We start from the raw sequence: 14,321 nt of genomic DNA, 5'->3' as shown, positions 1-14,321 counted from the left end.
AGAATGTGGCAAGCGATAGGACAGAAGGATGTACACGGGGAGATGGGACTAAAGGCACGCATCTGAAGGATGAGTGAGCCGCTGCGGGCGCTTAAAGGGGCAAGAAAGCTCCATAAAGAAGAAAAGAAGTAGGAGCCGAAGGCATGTGCAGGAAACACAGTAATTTAGTCCCCTACACTGTACACCTAGGCGTGAGACTCAAACGACTGCACTAAAGGAAGCAGCCAGGAAAATCAATAAGTCTAGGAAGGCATTCAGTGGTGCTCAGGAATTTAGAGTTTAGTCTCAATGCAATAAGAAGTTGCAGTTAAAGGTGACATAGTTAACTGTAGATCTATGGATCCCAAGTGGTTGGACTCCTACATACTGCATGTTCAAACAAAGTAGGATTCACTCAGTAAAAACAGACAATGGGGACTCTGGATCAAGGAAGGATGTTTAAAATGTGAGGGTTAAGAAAGTAAATAAATCACTTGATTATAAATTACCATCATCAATTACAAATATCAGATCTTGCCACATTCTAATTCTTTCTTATGGTTCTAACTCCCGCTCCATATCTACTTTCCAACACAAACATACCTTCCTAGCTTTACCTCTGTCACTCTTGCTAAAATGGCTATTCTAACCAACTTTTATGAATTTTGTAATTGATGATTTAGCATCAATTGCAAACAAGGTCAAACTAATGCTCAAAATTGTATTTCCTGCCATGGTCAGTTTTTAAAGGTTTTGCCTAAGTCATATTATTAACCATCCAAACACAGATCTTAACATCTTTCTTTCACTTCCTGCCTGATCAAAATGCAATCTCTTAACTACTCCCTGCAATACTAATAATGAGGAGAGAACTCCATACATACACACTTTGCTCCTTTATAATAACCATTGGTTCTTCTTCAGAAAAATCCATCAGTGGGTGTTACCCAAAGAGGGATTGCTAGGTCGTATGGTAGTTCTCTTTTGAATTCTTTAATTTTCTTTCTTCCTATCATTTTTATAATGACTGTGCCAATCTTCATTTCAACCAAAAGTGTACAAGAGTTCCCATTCTTCATGCCCTAACTGGCACTTGTTATCTTTTGACTTTTTGATAATAGCCTTCTAATGGGCATGAAGTGATATCTCATAGTGGTTTTGTTAGCATTCCCTGATCATTAATGATGCTGAGCACATTTTCATATACCTGTTGGCAATTTTTCTTCTTTGGAGAAATGTCTATTTGGTTCTTTTGACCATTTTTTTTTATTCAGACTATTTGTTTTTCTACTATTGAGTTGTATGACTTATACATTTTGGATATTAACTATCAGATACATGATTTGCAAATATATTTTCCCAGTCTACACACTGCCACTTCATTATGTTGATTGTTTTCTATGCTGTGCAGAAGTATTTCTGTTTGATATAGTCCCATTTATTTATTTTTTGCTTTTTCTGTTGTTTTGTTTTGTTTTTTGTGGTGCTGGGTATTGAACCTGGGGCCTTATGCATGCTAGGCAAGCCCTCTACCAACTGAGCTATATCCCTAGCCCTGTTTATTTTTGCTTTTGTGCCCTGAGGTTTTGGTTTGATATCCAAAAAATGATCCCTAATGCAAATGTCCAGGAGCTTATCATACATTTTAATAGATGGAAGAGGTAACTGGTCCACTATCATTACTCTTTTCTCAGACTTTTTCTTAACTGTCTCATGTTTATTTTTTAATTGAGCAGTACTATAATTTTCTTGAGTTAAAAAATTGCTTGTATATTGATTAAGGGAGAATTGGCATCTTTACAATACTGAGTCTTCCTATCCAAGGTACTATGTTTTTTTGTATTATTTTTTACTGAGTGTGGTTTAAATCACTTTTAAATGTAGTTTTCATGTGTTTAGTGATGCATTTTACTTGTTCTTACAAAACATTATTATTCTAACTCACTCGTATTTATGTAAGGGAAATTTATTTTGTATCTCAATTTTTCCTTCCATTTTACTGAATTTTATTTTACTTTTTAATTTTATTTTTAATACATTATTATTTGTTTTATGGATTTTCTAGTATATAGTTCTCACTAGAAATTTTGATGTTTCTTTAAATATTACACTTTATTTAGTTTTCTTATGTAATTGGATTGGCCAGTAGCTCTAAAACACTGTGATCTAAGGTTGGTAGTAATTAATGTTTCTTTACCATAGGCACATGTTAGCTTTTGGTTATATGTATAAAAGACCACTGCCCAGTAACATCTGCCTATCCTGTTTTAGTAATTAAGGATGGTGGAAGGGTACGGAATTATTGCCATCTATCCCAGCTGGCGACCTATGCTGGGTTCACAAATCTGACTACTTCAATAACTTAAGAAAATGGCAAAGAAAGCACACAAACACACAGAAGTACCTTTTCAATAATCCAGGACAGCTCTCTGACCTTAGGGGTCCATGGAAAAAGAGAGAGAACCCCTGGAATTCTTTATTCTTATACAGGGGACACACAAGGGGAGATTCCATTGAACATTCTATCCCAAGAAGGGCAAAGGGGTAGGATTACAAAGGAACAGGTAAGTGTAACTCAACTCCACTGGGTGACACCTACTCCTGGAGTCTCCTTTTTATCTGAGCATAAAGCCCAGGTTATTGTGGGACACAATAATTGTTAGGTATCTCTTGCTCAGGACTTAAGGGTGTGTATTTCCAGAGCGACTCTTGACACTAAAAGTTGTTGTACTAGCCCAAATGCCTAAGAGTTCTGTTAGTCTATCAAAATTAGGTTTTTTGACCTGTTACAATGAGACAGACCACATCCCAACAAAGGACAAGTTGAAACTATAGGATCTGGGGTAATGGTGGACTTTAGGTGATTTTTCAATAGGCTGAGGGTTGATAGGTTCAGAGTGAATCAAGGCTGGTATAAAAAGGTTCACACCAGGTCTGGACTGCAAAGCACACCCAGAGTCCTAATTCCTGGGATTAAGAGAGGTGTGAAAGATTTTGTGCAGAAACCCCTTATCTGCAATTCTGCATCTGAATGGAAAGTGAGGCTGTGGTAGAAGTTGGTAAAAGGGGCAAGTGGAGAGTTATTTAGAGGTCAGAATCAACATAGACTTTGGATGTGGAATGGAGGAAAATGGTGAATGAGATTGATACCTCTGTCTGCAGCATGAATGACTGAGTAGATGACAGTGTCTTCAGCCAATGTGAATAGTTAATTTAGGGAAGCAACAGAAGGGAGAAGGACAGATGATTCTCTTGTTTTTTGTTTTTGTTTTGTTTTATTTGTAATGCTGGGAATCAAACCTAGGGTTTCACACATGTTGGGCAAGCCCTCTATCACTGGGTTACACCTCCAGCCTAGATTTTGATTTGTTGGGTTTCTGATCACCGTAGGACTCTACAATATAGATCCACTGGTAATAGGTGGAATCAGTGTGTTGGGGGACACTGGAGGCTGGGGTTACAATGACCCAATATGGGTGCCCAAGAGTCATTAGCATTGGTTGAAGCAAGGCCTGGAAAGTGAGAGGAGCACTGGATCTAGAGAAGCACTCCAGGAAGATTTCCCCAAAATTCCAAGATAAATAGGATGAGCCTACAGTAAGACCACAAATGAACAGAGAGGTAGGAATCAAAGCAGAGGAGAGAGGTCATGTCCAAGAAGCTAAGGGAAAGAGTCCCAAGGAGGAGGGTCTGGTCAACTGTGTCATGTGCAGGAAACAGGTTCAAGAATGAAATGACTGAGTTGGTTTAACAGTGAGAAGGTGGTGCTGACTTTCACCAGAGTAGCTTCAGGTAAGTGGGTGGAGCCAAAGACGAGTTTCTGTGTGTTCATTCAATAATAATAAATGACACAAGGAAAAATGAGCCTCCCTCTTAGAGGAAGCTGGATGAGAAGGGAAGGAGATGGCAGAAACTGCCCAAGGGATGATTTTTAGCCAAAGAATCAAATTAGAATCAGAACCTTGGCTATGTCAGATAGGATGCATTCAAAATATAAAAATAAATCCAGGCATATGGCACATGCCTATAATCCCAGCAGCTCAGAAGACGGAGGCAGGAGGATCTCAAGTTCAAAGCCAGCCTCAGCGACAGCAAGGCACTAAGCAACTCAGTGAGACACTGTCTCTAAATAAAATACAAAAAAGGGCTGGGGATGTGGCTCAATGATTGAGTGCCCCTGAGTTCAATCCCTGGTGCCTAAAAAAATAAGTAAAGTCCTCTATACTCATTTCTACACTCACTGAACACTTGATCTTTGTAACTCACTCCCTATCCTTCCTGTCCTTCCCTGGTAACACATATGTGCGCATACATAGGAGCATATACATTTGATTGTATTATAATGAACACACAGACCCTTTTAGAAAATGTTCCTTCATGCGGTGGACCCAAGAGATATGGTTATGGCACCACACAGAACTGCAGGGAAAATCTAGATGGGACTTGAGCTCAGAAGGAAGGGTTCAGCTGCACACATAGATAGATAAAGAAATCCTTCTGGTGGAAATATTTGTAAAAAAAATGAAGTTGTTGAAATATAAAATCAACAATAGTCTTTATTTTGTGACCTATGCATGTGACAACAGAGCTGTGAAGACAAACACGGTTGACACAAGCCCCTCAAGCTAGCGAGATCAGGGGAAGACCACGGGTCACCTGAGCTCCCGTCTCCATCCGAGGAGCAGCCCCACCTCTTGGATTTTAATATTTGTGGAAAGTGCAGGCTTCCAGGAGTCCTGTGGAGCAGAGCAGAGAGATAGGAAATTCAGAATGAACTTATATTTCTTTATGAACCATTGAGTGAATAGACAGTTAAGCATAGCACAGAGGCAGGTACTCAGACTGGTTGCCCTGCTCTTCTTGTGACATACTGGACCATTCCCCCAGTGCCCTTCCCCACTTGCCTGCACAGCACCTATGCCTCCCTCAGGGAAGGCACCACACCAAAGCTACAAAGGTTTTAACATGGTTTCCCTGCTGTATAGCATCCCCCTACCTTGTTTCTTATGGGCAGGGTCACCCTGGAAGTCTGCCCTCTGCCTGACCTCTTTAAGCAGGTGAGGAACTTACATAGCAAGAAGCATCTGCCAATTTCTGTGCTTGGGACTAGGGATGGAGGCAGAATACAAAGCCAGACAACCTTCCTTAACAGGACACAGGTTAAGTAAATGTTAACCTGATTTTTGTAACCATGGCCCTGGATGACCATGTTGCTTACATTAGAATTATATGGGCCAATTTTTAAAGCATAGTCATCCTGAAATAGCACAGACTTGCTGAATCAGGATTTTTTTTTTTTTTTTTTAGGGCCTGGAAAGACACATTTTTCATCAGGACCAAGATTCATTTACTTTCTATACATTCACTTTCTATAGTTGAAGAATAACTACCCTATACCACATCTTGTCCGTCCCCCCCCCCATCTTCCAGATGCTTCCAAGTGATTGGGTTATTCCACAGATAGTTACACTGCAGAGGTGTGTTTTATTCCATCTCAATTCCTAGAACCTGTTCCAGATGAGTGGTATGTTTGGCAACTTTGTATTACCAGAACTTATCTCTAGAGCCTTACTGTCTGAAAGTACTTTCTGCAATGATGTTCTCTTTGCTGACCAATAGGGAGTCACCTGTGGCTACCAAGCAATTAAAATGTGGTTGGGTAAGACTAAGGAAATAATTTTTTAATTTAATTCAGTTTGGGGCTTGGGGTGTAGCTCAGTGGTAGACTGCTTGCCTAGAATGCACGAGGCCTTGAGTTCAATCCTCACTACCGTCAAAAAGAAAAGGGGGAGTCTAATTTAATTCAATATTAATTTATTTAAATTTAAATAGTCACATCTTGATACTGGCTACCATACTGAGCAAGTCAACTCTAATAAAAAGTTTACTGAAGAGCAATGACGTGTGCTCATACCCATAAACCTCCTCATTTTCTTAGAAGTAAGATGTCCAATAAGTTCATTATCTTAGTATCCTGGGCCTCTGTCCCCCTTACTATCTGCTCATACAGGCTGACCTATCATATGTTCTGGGCTTAGGTTAGATTGCTCTCTTACTGTTTCATTTTTCCCATGGGACACATCCTGAGGGCCAGACTCCACTTCTCCTTTGCATCCACCACCCCAGGACCCACAACTGTGCTTTATTTGCAACTTTCTCATGCTGTTCCTCCTACTCACGTGAGGTGGAGCATTTTCTCAGGTTTCCAACAGCTGTGACATACTCAGCCCCTAAGTACTTTTCATATGTGGTATCATCTGGAAGTATGACCAAACATTTTGTGTCATCCCTGAACAGGAGGTCCTTGGTTTCCGATGAAAACAAACAGAACTTGTTCGAGCAGTCCGATACATGACTTCCAAACTCAGCCTGTCAAAAGACAGAAAATAACGTGAGGAAGGACCTGTGGCCCTGAGCAGCTGGGAACATGCATCAGAGGAGGTTCAAAGCTCTGAATCAGTCCTAGCAACAAAGGGAAGCTACAGATATGCCTCGGGAATTTCCACCTCCCTCATCCACCATTTATCCACTTGAAGTCCCAATTCCAGGATTTTATGCAAGTCCTCTGTAAGGGGCCTTGTCTAGCTTCTTCTGAGATGTCCCTCCTTCCACCCACCCACTCTTGCCTTCTCTGGTCTCTTCCCCTGCTTCATTGCCCAAGTCCCTTGGGGGCTGCTTATAGGAAATGAGAGGACAATAACATGTTCTTCAATGCCCAAGAAGTTGTTCAATATGACCCCTCCTAGAGGAGTAGTAGAGGTCATTGTTCAAAGTTCATGTTTGATTGCATTTCTAGTCTTATCTGGGGCCAGCCATTTAACTTCTCCAGTCCTTCTAAGGCTATAAGTAAAATGATGACTATAAAAAGTTTAGAATTCCATATAGCACCCAGGGGATGGTCATTATTACATACTCAGTATTGTTTTCATGCACTTCTGAACATTAGGACTTTTCAAGATATGCTCTTAATTTTCTTGAAAAAAGTACTGAAGACTCATCACCTAAGAGGAAGGTGATGTTTACTTATAGAGGGGTCTTCAGGATTAGAACACTCAAGCAGCCCCTCTCTTCTCTGAGAATGGCCCTGACATGGTTTTCCTCCCCATAGGGAAGGCTTGCTAAGCATAGAGGTCCTGTGCTCTTCACACTATCGAGCATCATGCCCAGTCTGCCTAAATAAAAGCAATTGAAATCTATTCTTCAAGACTTGAAGAGTCTTGCTAGGAAACAGGATCAATCTTCTTCACTTTTATAAAGGACAGATGTGGGGAAAAGAAGGGTACCCTAAGCAAGGCTAAGAGGAGCAGGAAGGCATATTCGTGGTCCTGAGGACACAAGGATCAAACAGGGACTTATTCCCAGTGATCGAGAGACAGAAGTGCCAGTCCTGAGAGGTCCAGTTGTATAACTGCTTAGCTAGCATGTTTGGAGCACTTCCCATGGATCACACATTTTCCTAAACCCTTTGGATCTAACAGTTAATCCTCATATTAACTGAGAGGCAGGCTTAAGTATTGCTATTCCTGTTTTACAATGAAGAAACTGAGGCATAGAGAGGTTAAACCATATAACTAAGATGGCACAGCCAGGAAGCTACCAAACTGAGATTCTGGTCCATAATTCATGGCCTCTCAATTCTAGTTTTCAGAAATAGAAGGCTTGAGCCAGGGTTGTACTTAGCTATGAACTCCCACAAACAATCTGTATCTATGTAGGAGTTAAGGGCAGGAGACTGGCTGGTTCATACCACTTGGCGAACACATGCTGCTTTATCTTTCCGTGAGACTACAGCGTGATTCGGGGCTCGGGCCAGGTGGCAGTTCTCAGCTTCAGACACAGGCTTCCTGGTACCATCAGGGCACAGCAGCTCAAAGTCTTCCTCCTTCAGATTCTTAGCCCACTCCTCAGGGTTATTTCCTGGATAGAGAAAGAAAGTGGATCAGCCTGAGCTGATGGCCTTGGTCACTGGGAGGATGTTACTGACCACTCGGGTGGGGAGGATCTGGACCCTCTGGCCAGCAGAAATGCACATGCTGGGTTTACAGCAATGTGGAGAGGAAGGGACACTCAACTTGGTCTACAAGGTGATACTCGGCTCACACCAGGACCTACTTATGACTACCCTCTTCTGATCTTCCCTCCCCAGCCAGGTGAGAAAGATGTGGTTCCAAAAAAAAAAAAGTCCTCATTTTTATTAAATTCCAAAGCCTTCAATATTTCTTGCTCTAGCATAGGAAGAACATGATGTTCTGAGCCAGGTTTAGCAAGATCTGTGCTATAAATGGCATCTCCAAACAGAAACTCTTCCCCAGGGGACACTTCTGCAATCTCCACCAGCATTTTCCATCTGACTCCCCTGTAACTTGTTCTAATTCACACATGCGTATGTGGTGCAGGTCCTGGCTTATCTCAGCCTCTTGCCTCAATCTTTCCTGTACTCTCTTTGAAACACACACACACACACACACACACACACACACACACACACCATTCTCAAGGTTTCAGCTTCTTCTCCTGAGGTAATTCTCAAATGTGTTTTACCAACTTTTATTTCCCTTCCATAATATGGGATTGCAACCTTTTTAAATTTCATTCATTTTCATTTAATTTTCTTTGTTTCATTGAGCAAGTAATACAAGAGATCATGCTCATATGTTTTGGAATATATATACTGTAGCTCTAATCCTTTATATCACTTTGTTTCAATCCAATACTTGTTATATGTCTTTACCTCTACTGTGTCTATAAGATGTTACATATTTATAATTTTTCATTGCATTAGATCTTGTCAAATATAAGCCACTGACAGCTGGTAGCTTCATCTGTGTCAGCATGTTAATCAATTTCATTCTTTTTAACTACCATATCCTAGTCCTTAGTATGGATGTAGCATAGTAGTTGTTTTCTTTTTTTATACTGGGGATTGAACCTAGGGGTACTTAACCACTAAGCCACATCCCCAGCCCTTTTTATATTTTATTTAGAGTCAGGGTTTCGCTATGTTGGTGAAGATGGCTTTGAATTCATTAGCTTCCTGCCTCAGCCTCCGGAGTTGCTGGGATTACAGGCATGCGCCCCTGCACCTGCTGGGTTTACAGCAATGTGGAGAGGAAGGGGCAGTAATTTTAAAAACTATTCCTTTATTAATGGACATTTAGGGTGTTTATGATTTATTTTTTTGCCACTACAGTTGGGTTAAAATGAGTAATATTGTTTGATTTTACTTTGGAAATAGAATAGCTAGTTCAAAGGATTTGTGCATTTTTATGTTAGTTGAATGAACCAAATGCCCTCCTCACCACAACCCTAAGATACACAAACACCTTTGAGCACTTGCTAACACTTCTCCTTCCCTTTCTTGCCTATTGGTCAAAATTCACATCTTTCAAATAGAATCCATCAGCTTTCCATCCAAATCTGTTCTGTTCTATTTGGAAATTCAAGTATTTATTGAGTAATACTATATAGTCTCAGCCCTTTGCAAGGAACGGTCTTTGGAGCTAAGAAAATAACACACATACCAAAGGCAAATAATCCAGAGTGAAGATCCAGACACTAAATTTTGTGGAGCACACTCTAAATGCTGTGCAAATTCAGAACCAGGGCTTCAAAAGTAGATCGACTAGGGAAACTAGTCGGAGGAGGCAAGGTTTTAGGTGTGTTTTGTATAATGCATACGATGAGAGGTGGAGAAAGGATCCTTCTATGTGGAAGGAAAGGATAACACAGGGAAGACTCAGGAACAAGTGTGTGCCTGGTGATTCCGGAACAGAATCTTGGGCAGTGTGGCCAAACAGATGAGATGGCCAAGCTCTAAAGGGCAGTGAGTGAGGTGCTCAGCATGAGTCTGTGAAGACTTGTTTTATTTCTAGAAAGATCAAAGTAATGCATGTCTGTAAGAATTTGTAGAATGCTATATGGTGTCTGGAAGAAAATTTTGAAACATTTATAATTCCACAGCATATTCCTTCAAAATGATTACATTTCATCTAGTCTTTTTACTACACATGATTACAACATATACACACATATACACATAAAATCAAGAGCCCATGTGGTTTTGTGTCTTGCTTCTTCTATACCATAACCTACCACAGCACATTTTTTGAGAGATAATATAAGACTGACTGACAGGCTCAATCTGGTTGTGATTGGCAGGAAGTATAACAAGATTCTCTATAGGGATAGAGACTATGAGAAGAGAAGGGAACTCTGAGAGAAGGACAAGGAATTTGGATTTATGCAAGTTGAGCCTACAAGGCTGGGGTACTCTGCCTGAAAATGAAACCTTGTGAAATAGAGATACTGGGCTTTTCTGTCTTTCCTATTCCTTCTACATTTGTTAATTAGCATTCTATGATGAGGAAGAGCTTTCCCTCCTTTGTCTGAGCAGTTTCACTTCATTGATTCCTACCTCATTCTCTGTGTGTTACTATCCTCTTCTGCTATTATTATTTATTAGAATGTTCAAAATTCCCGGATCTGATGGTGGGAGGTCTTTCCAATTGTCTCCTGAAGTTTTGCTTCATGCCATCACTTTTTTATTTTTTTGAGAGAAAGAGATATGCATCTGTCATTTTTTGAGTCCTTCCAAGGAATTCTGGTTCCTTTTTGCAGAGAATAGAATTTAGAAGCCAATATCTTGATGCTCATTGCTACTGGTATGTAATTATCTCTAGGCCTTCTCAGTGCATGGAGCAGAAAAATATAAAAAAATATAGCTATCATGGGCATTATTGGAATGATTGACAAGTCCTGAATATGTACTATATGGGATGAAATCCACGTAATGTAAAATTTCTGATCCTGATAACTGTACAATAGATATCTAAGAGAATGCCTTGTTCTTGGAAAATAGGCACTAAGGTATTTAGGGAAAAGGAGAGCCAGGCCTGAAGCTGTGGACAGGGAGGATTTAGGGCCATTGGGAACACTATGGGCTTTATTATTGTGCTATCCAGATGAATGCTTCTCTCTTCACTGAAGACCCAGGTTACGTATTAAAGCTTTGCATCCTGTCAGTGTCTATAATACTTCTCCAAAGTCATCCCTGCATATCAATTTTTTTTCTAGTGATCCAGATTTTATGGGGACACAAAAGTATGTGCACTTACCACCAGTATTTTGCAAAACAGTTTGGTGTTTCACAAAGGCCACATCTCCCTTCTCAACCAGACACCTGCAGAGGTCCAGACAAGGGGAGAGAGAAGAGAGGTGGTCAGACCGACCCATGTCACTCACATTATAGATCCAGGATAGCCAGCTGATACCAGCAATGGTAACTTCCTCTCTGTTGCTAAGCAACATAAGGAATGAAAAACCAAAAGGCTCTAAATTGCTGTACAATGATATAACCATGGATCCACCAACTAAGCATGAGTTTTTAGTACAGTTTCTTCAACAGATTGCATCCTTTTCCTAATTTCCACACAAGGAAGAGAGAACTGGTTTTCCAGAGAGGTAATGTCTCCCCAGTATATGAAATGTGAGCAAAAAACTTCATTACTTCAGATTTTGGAAGATGTAAATGCTGATACTACATTTGTGAGAAACTGAAACCATTAGAAATTTCAATTTGGGATACCCTTCATCCCTTCCAAAAAAATTAATATTCGGGGAGCAATTTGGACATTTTTTGGACATTTTGTTTTCATTTATTTGAAAAATACAGAGAATGTGGCAAAACCTGGTATGAAGGCACTCAATTCGACTAAATCTCAATCCACATAGCCCTGGGCAAGGTATTGGAGGTTGTGAACCACAAGTCTGAGCTTCTAAGCTTCTTGTCCCCAAGAAGTTCTAAGTCCCCAAAAACATACTAACAAAATTAACTCTGCATGATGTGGATATGTTATTGCTTTTTACTGCAATTCTCTGAAAATGCACAGCACACGACAAACTAGTGTGTGCTCCAGCATCTGCACAAGGCCCTACTCAAAAGATACAGATGGATCAGATTCCTATATGATAGGCCTAGTGCTGCTCTCCAGCTTCCTTGACCCTATTTCCTCAGGGAAATAACCTGATTCTTCCTGCAGCTGTTTAAGAGTTTGGGGGATAACTAGCTGAAAAAATGGGCATCTGCTGTGCCCTGTATTAATTGCATTTCATTTTCTTTTGTGTTCAGAATCTGTTAGTTTGATATGTTTTATATCATAACTTAATGTTTTATAAGCTATTTATAGAACAAAGAAGCCTTCAAGGCACATTATGTAAGCAAAGTTTGAGCCATTTCTCCTGACCTATAATTCTCAAACATGTTACCATCAGAAAAAGATAAGGTAATTGTCAAAGGGGTACTATACCTTAAGTCCCCCCAAACTCTTAAGTCCCCATAAAAACAATGCACTCCATTTTGTACAATTAGAAATGTGAATAATTGGAGTGTGAATAGAACTTGCTGTTAACTCACATAGTAGCTGTAACTGGAAAATAGGGATGACCTTTGTTTTTCCCTCCACTACTGGGAAATTCAAGTATAATACCACCATTATGTGTAGTTCATGGATTTGTGAACTACCAAGATGACAGGAGGCCTGAAGCAGAAAGCATAGCTAAAAAGTAGTAATGTAGTAAGGTACACAGGTGTCTCTTTTTAAATGACAGGCATTCTGGGGCTGGGGTTGTGGCTCAGTGGTAGAGTGATTACTTAGCACAGGTGGGCACTGGGTTTGATTCTCAGCACTGCATATAAATAAATGAATAAAATAAAGGTCCATCAACATCTAAAAATATTTTTTTAAAAAATGATAGACATTCTATAAAGTATGAATGTAGTGAGGAAATTTAGAAATTATGTACTTCACTATTCTGTATTTTCAGATGAGTCTAGTACTAGGCTTCCCCCAAGGTGCATGGAAGAGCTTGAGCCAAACTCCTGACTCAGTGTAGAGTAAGGTTTATTTTTGCATTGGCAGTAGTGACATTTGGAACTAGATAATTCTTTCTTCTATTGTATTGTCCTATGCATTATTCAATGTTTAGCTACCCGTGGGATGCTAATAGCACACTCTTCCCAACATTGTCAATCAAAAACGTCTCTAGACATTGCCAAATGTCTCCTGGAGGACAAACTTCTAAGTGAGAACTGATAAACCAGACCTAGAAGTCATAGACAGCCAGGTCTGGCAGACAGTGCCCTCGAGAAGCCTGGTGCCCCTTCACAAACAGTTCTACATTTGGTTGCAGAATTTTCTTCCCTAATACATATGGTACTTAATGAACTAATATTTGAGAATCTCGCCTTAGTTCCTAAAAGGAGTCTGGTCAGGTTGGGATGTTGCTATAGTTGTGTTAGGATTAAAAGACTCACCTGAAAGCCCCTGTGTAGCCATAATATGTCTCCTTGTTGTTGGAAGCACAAACACTTGGGCCAATGCACAACTCACAGAGACTGGAATTTTTCTCATACCCAGGGGCACAGCCTTGACTGAAAAATTCATCTGCAAAGAAGGATAAGAAATCAGGACTGGGGATATAGCTCAGTTGGTCTATATATACAAGGCCTCACATATACCAGGCCCTGGGTTCAATCCTCAACACCCCCCCCCAAAAAAAAAAAAGAAGAAGAAATCAGCTCTTTTGAGTCACTATAAATAGCTCTTATCTAACACATAATAGGGCCACAAGGTCTAGGAAAGAGAGAACATATTAATTCATTCTGTGATCTGCCACCCACCAACTCAGAATTGCTAGGCTATAGGTTTTTTTTTTTTTTTAATATTTATTTGTTTATTTTTTAGTTCTCGGCGGACACAACATCTTTGTTGGTATGTGGTGCTGAGGATCGAACCGGGCCGCACGCATGCCAGGCGAGCGCGCTACCGCTTGAGCCACGTCCCCAGCCCCTAGGCTATAGGTTTTAAAAGGAAATTTAATGAGGTTGGGAAAAGGAGTTTATGAATATTGCCTTTCAGGGTGGAGGGGATGCCCTTGAGCACCTTGATGGTGTCACCGCCAGCCTAAGAGAGAAGAAATGGGATTCATGAGCTTGTGCCATCTGTTTTCAGATATCCCTTCTCCCTGCTATTCATTAGGAGAGACTTTCCTATGTCTTCAAGCTCAAGAAAGGGATGGAGAGTTTTCCTTGCAGTTCAGCTGCTCACCCATGACTGTAAATGCACCAGGAGGCTCAAGAGAGTGTAAGTAGTCCTCTGCTGATAGGGAGCCCAAGCTTTCTGAATGTGGCCACAGCTGCACTTTGCTTCATGCCAAACAGGTGTCCCAAAGCACCCCGGTGCAGAGATGTGCTCCTATCTCCAGTCCCCACATACAAGATTTAGAGGCTTCTCCATTTTAAGGAGTTGCCCAAATTTGCAGGCGGCAGAGAGGAAGTACTCAGG

At 40.6% G+C, this 14,321-nt stretch overlaps 1 protein-coding gene across 1 annotated transcript in view; it reads right to left on the bottom strand.

Annotated features, from left to right (window-relative positions):
- Nucleotides 1-3,226: 3,226 nt before the first annotated feature.
- LOC308652829 (serotransferrin-like) overlaps nucleotides 3,227-14,321 on the bottom strand; it is a 30,907-nt gene continuing 19,812 nt past the window's right edge. Inside the window, exons 13-17 of the mRNA XM_081300896.1 lie at nucleotides 13,292-13,421; nucleotides 11,094-11,158; nucleotides 7,727-7,896; nucleotides 6,159-6,348; nucleotides 3,227-4,715 (exon numbers count right to left, since the gene is read on the bottom strand). Coding sequence (XP_081157022.1) covers nucleotides 4,681-4,715; nucleotides 6,159-6,348; nucleotides 7,727-7,896; nucleotides 11,094-11,158; nucleotides 13,292-13,421 — 590 coding nt within the window. The 3' untranslated portion in view covers nucleotides 3,227-4,680. The remainder of the gene's footprint in view (nucleotides 4,716-6,158; nucleotides 6,349-7,726; nucleotides 7,897-11,093; nucleotides 11,159-13,291; nucleotides 13,422-14,321) is intronic.

This window comes from Spermophilus citellus, assembly GCF_964194105.1.
Source record: "Spermophilus citellus genome assembly, chromosome: 7".
Classification (NCBI taxonomy): Eukaryota; Metazoa; Chordata; class Mammalia; order Rodentia; family Sciuridae; genus Spermophilus; species Spermophilus citellus.
The sequence above is the reverse complement of the archived record's forward strand: the minus strand, read 5'-3'. Positions and strand labels throughout refer to the sequence as shown.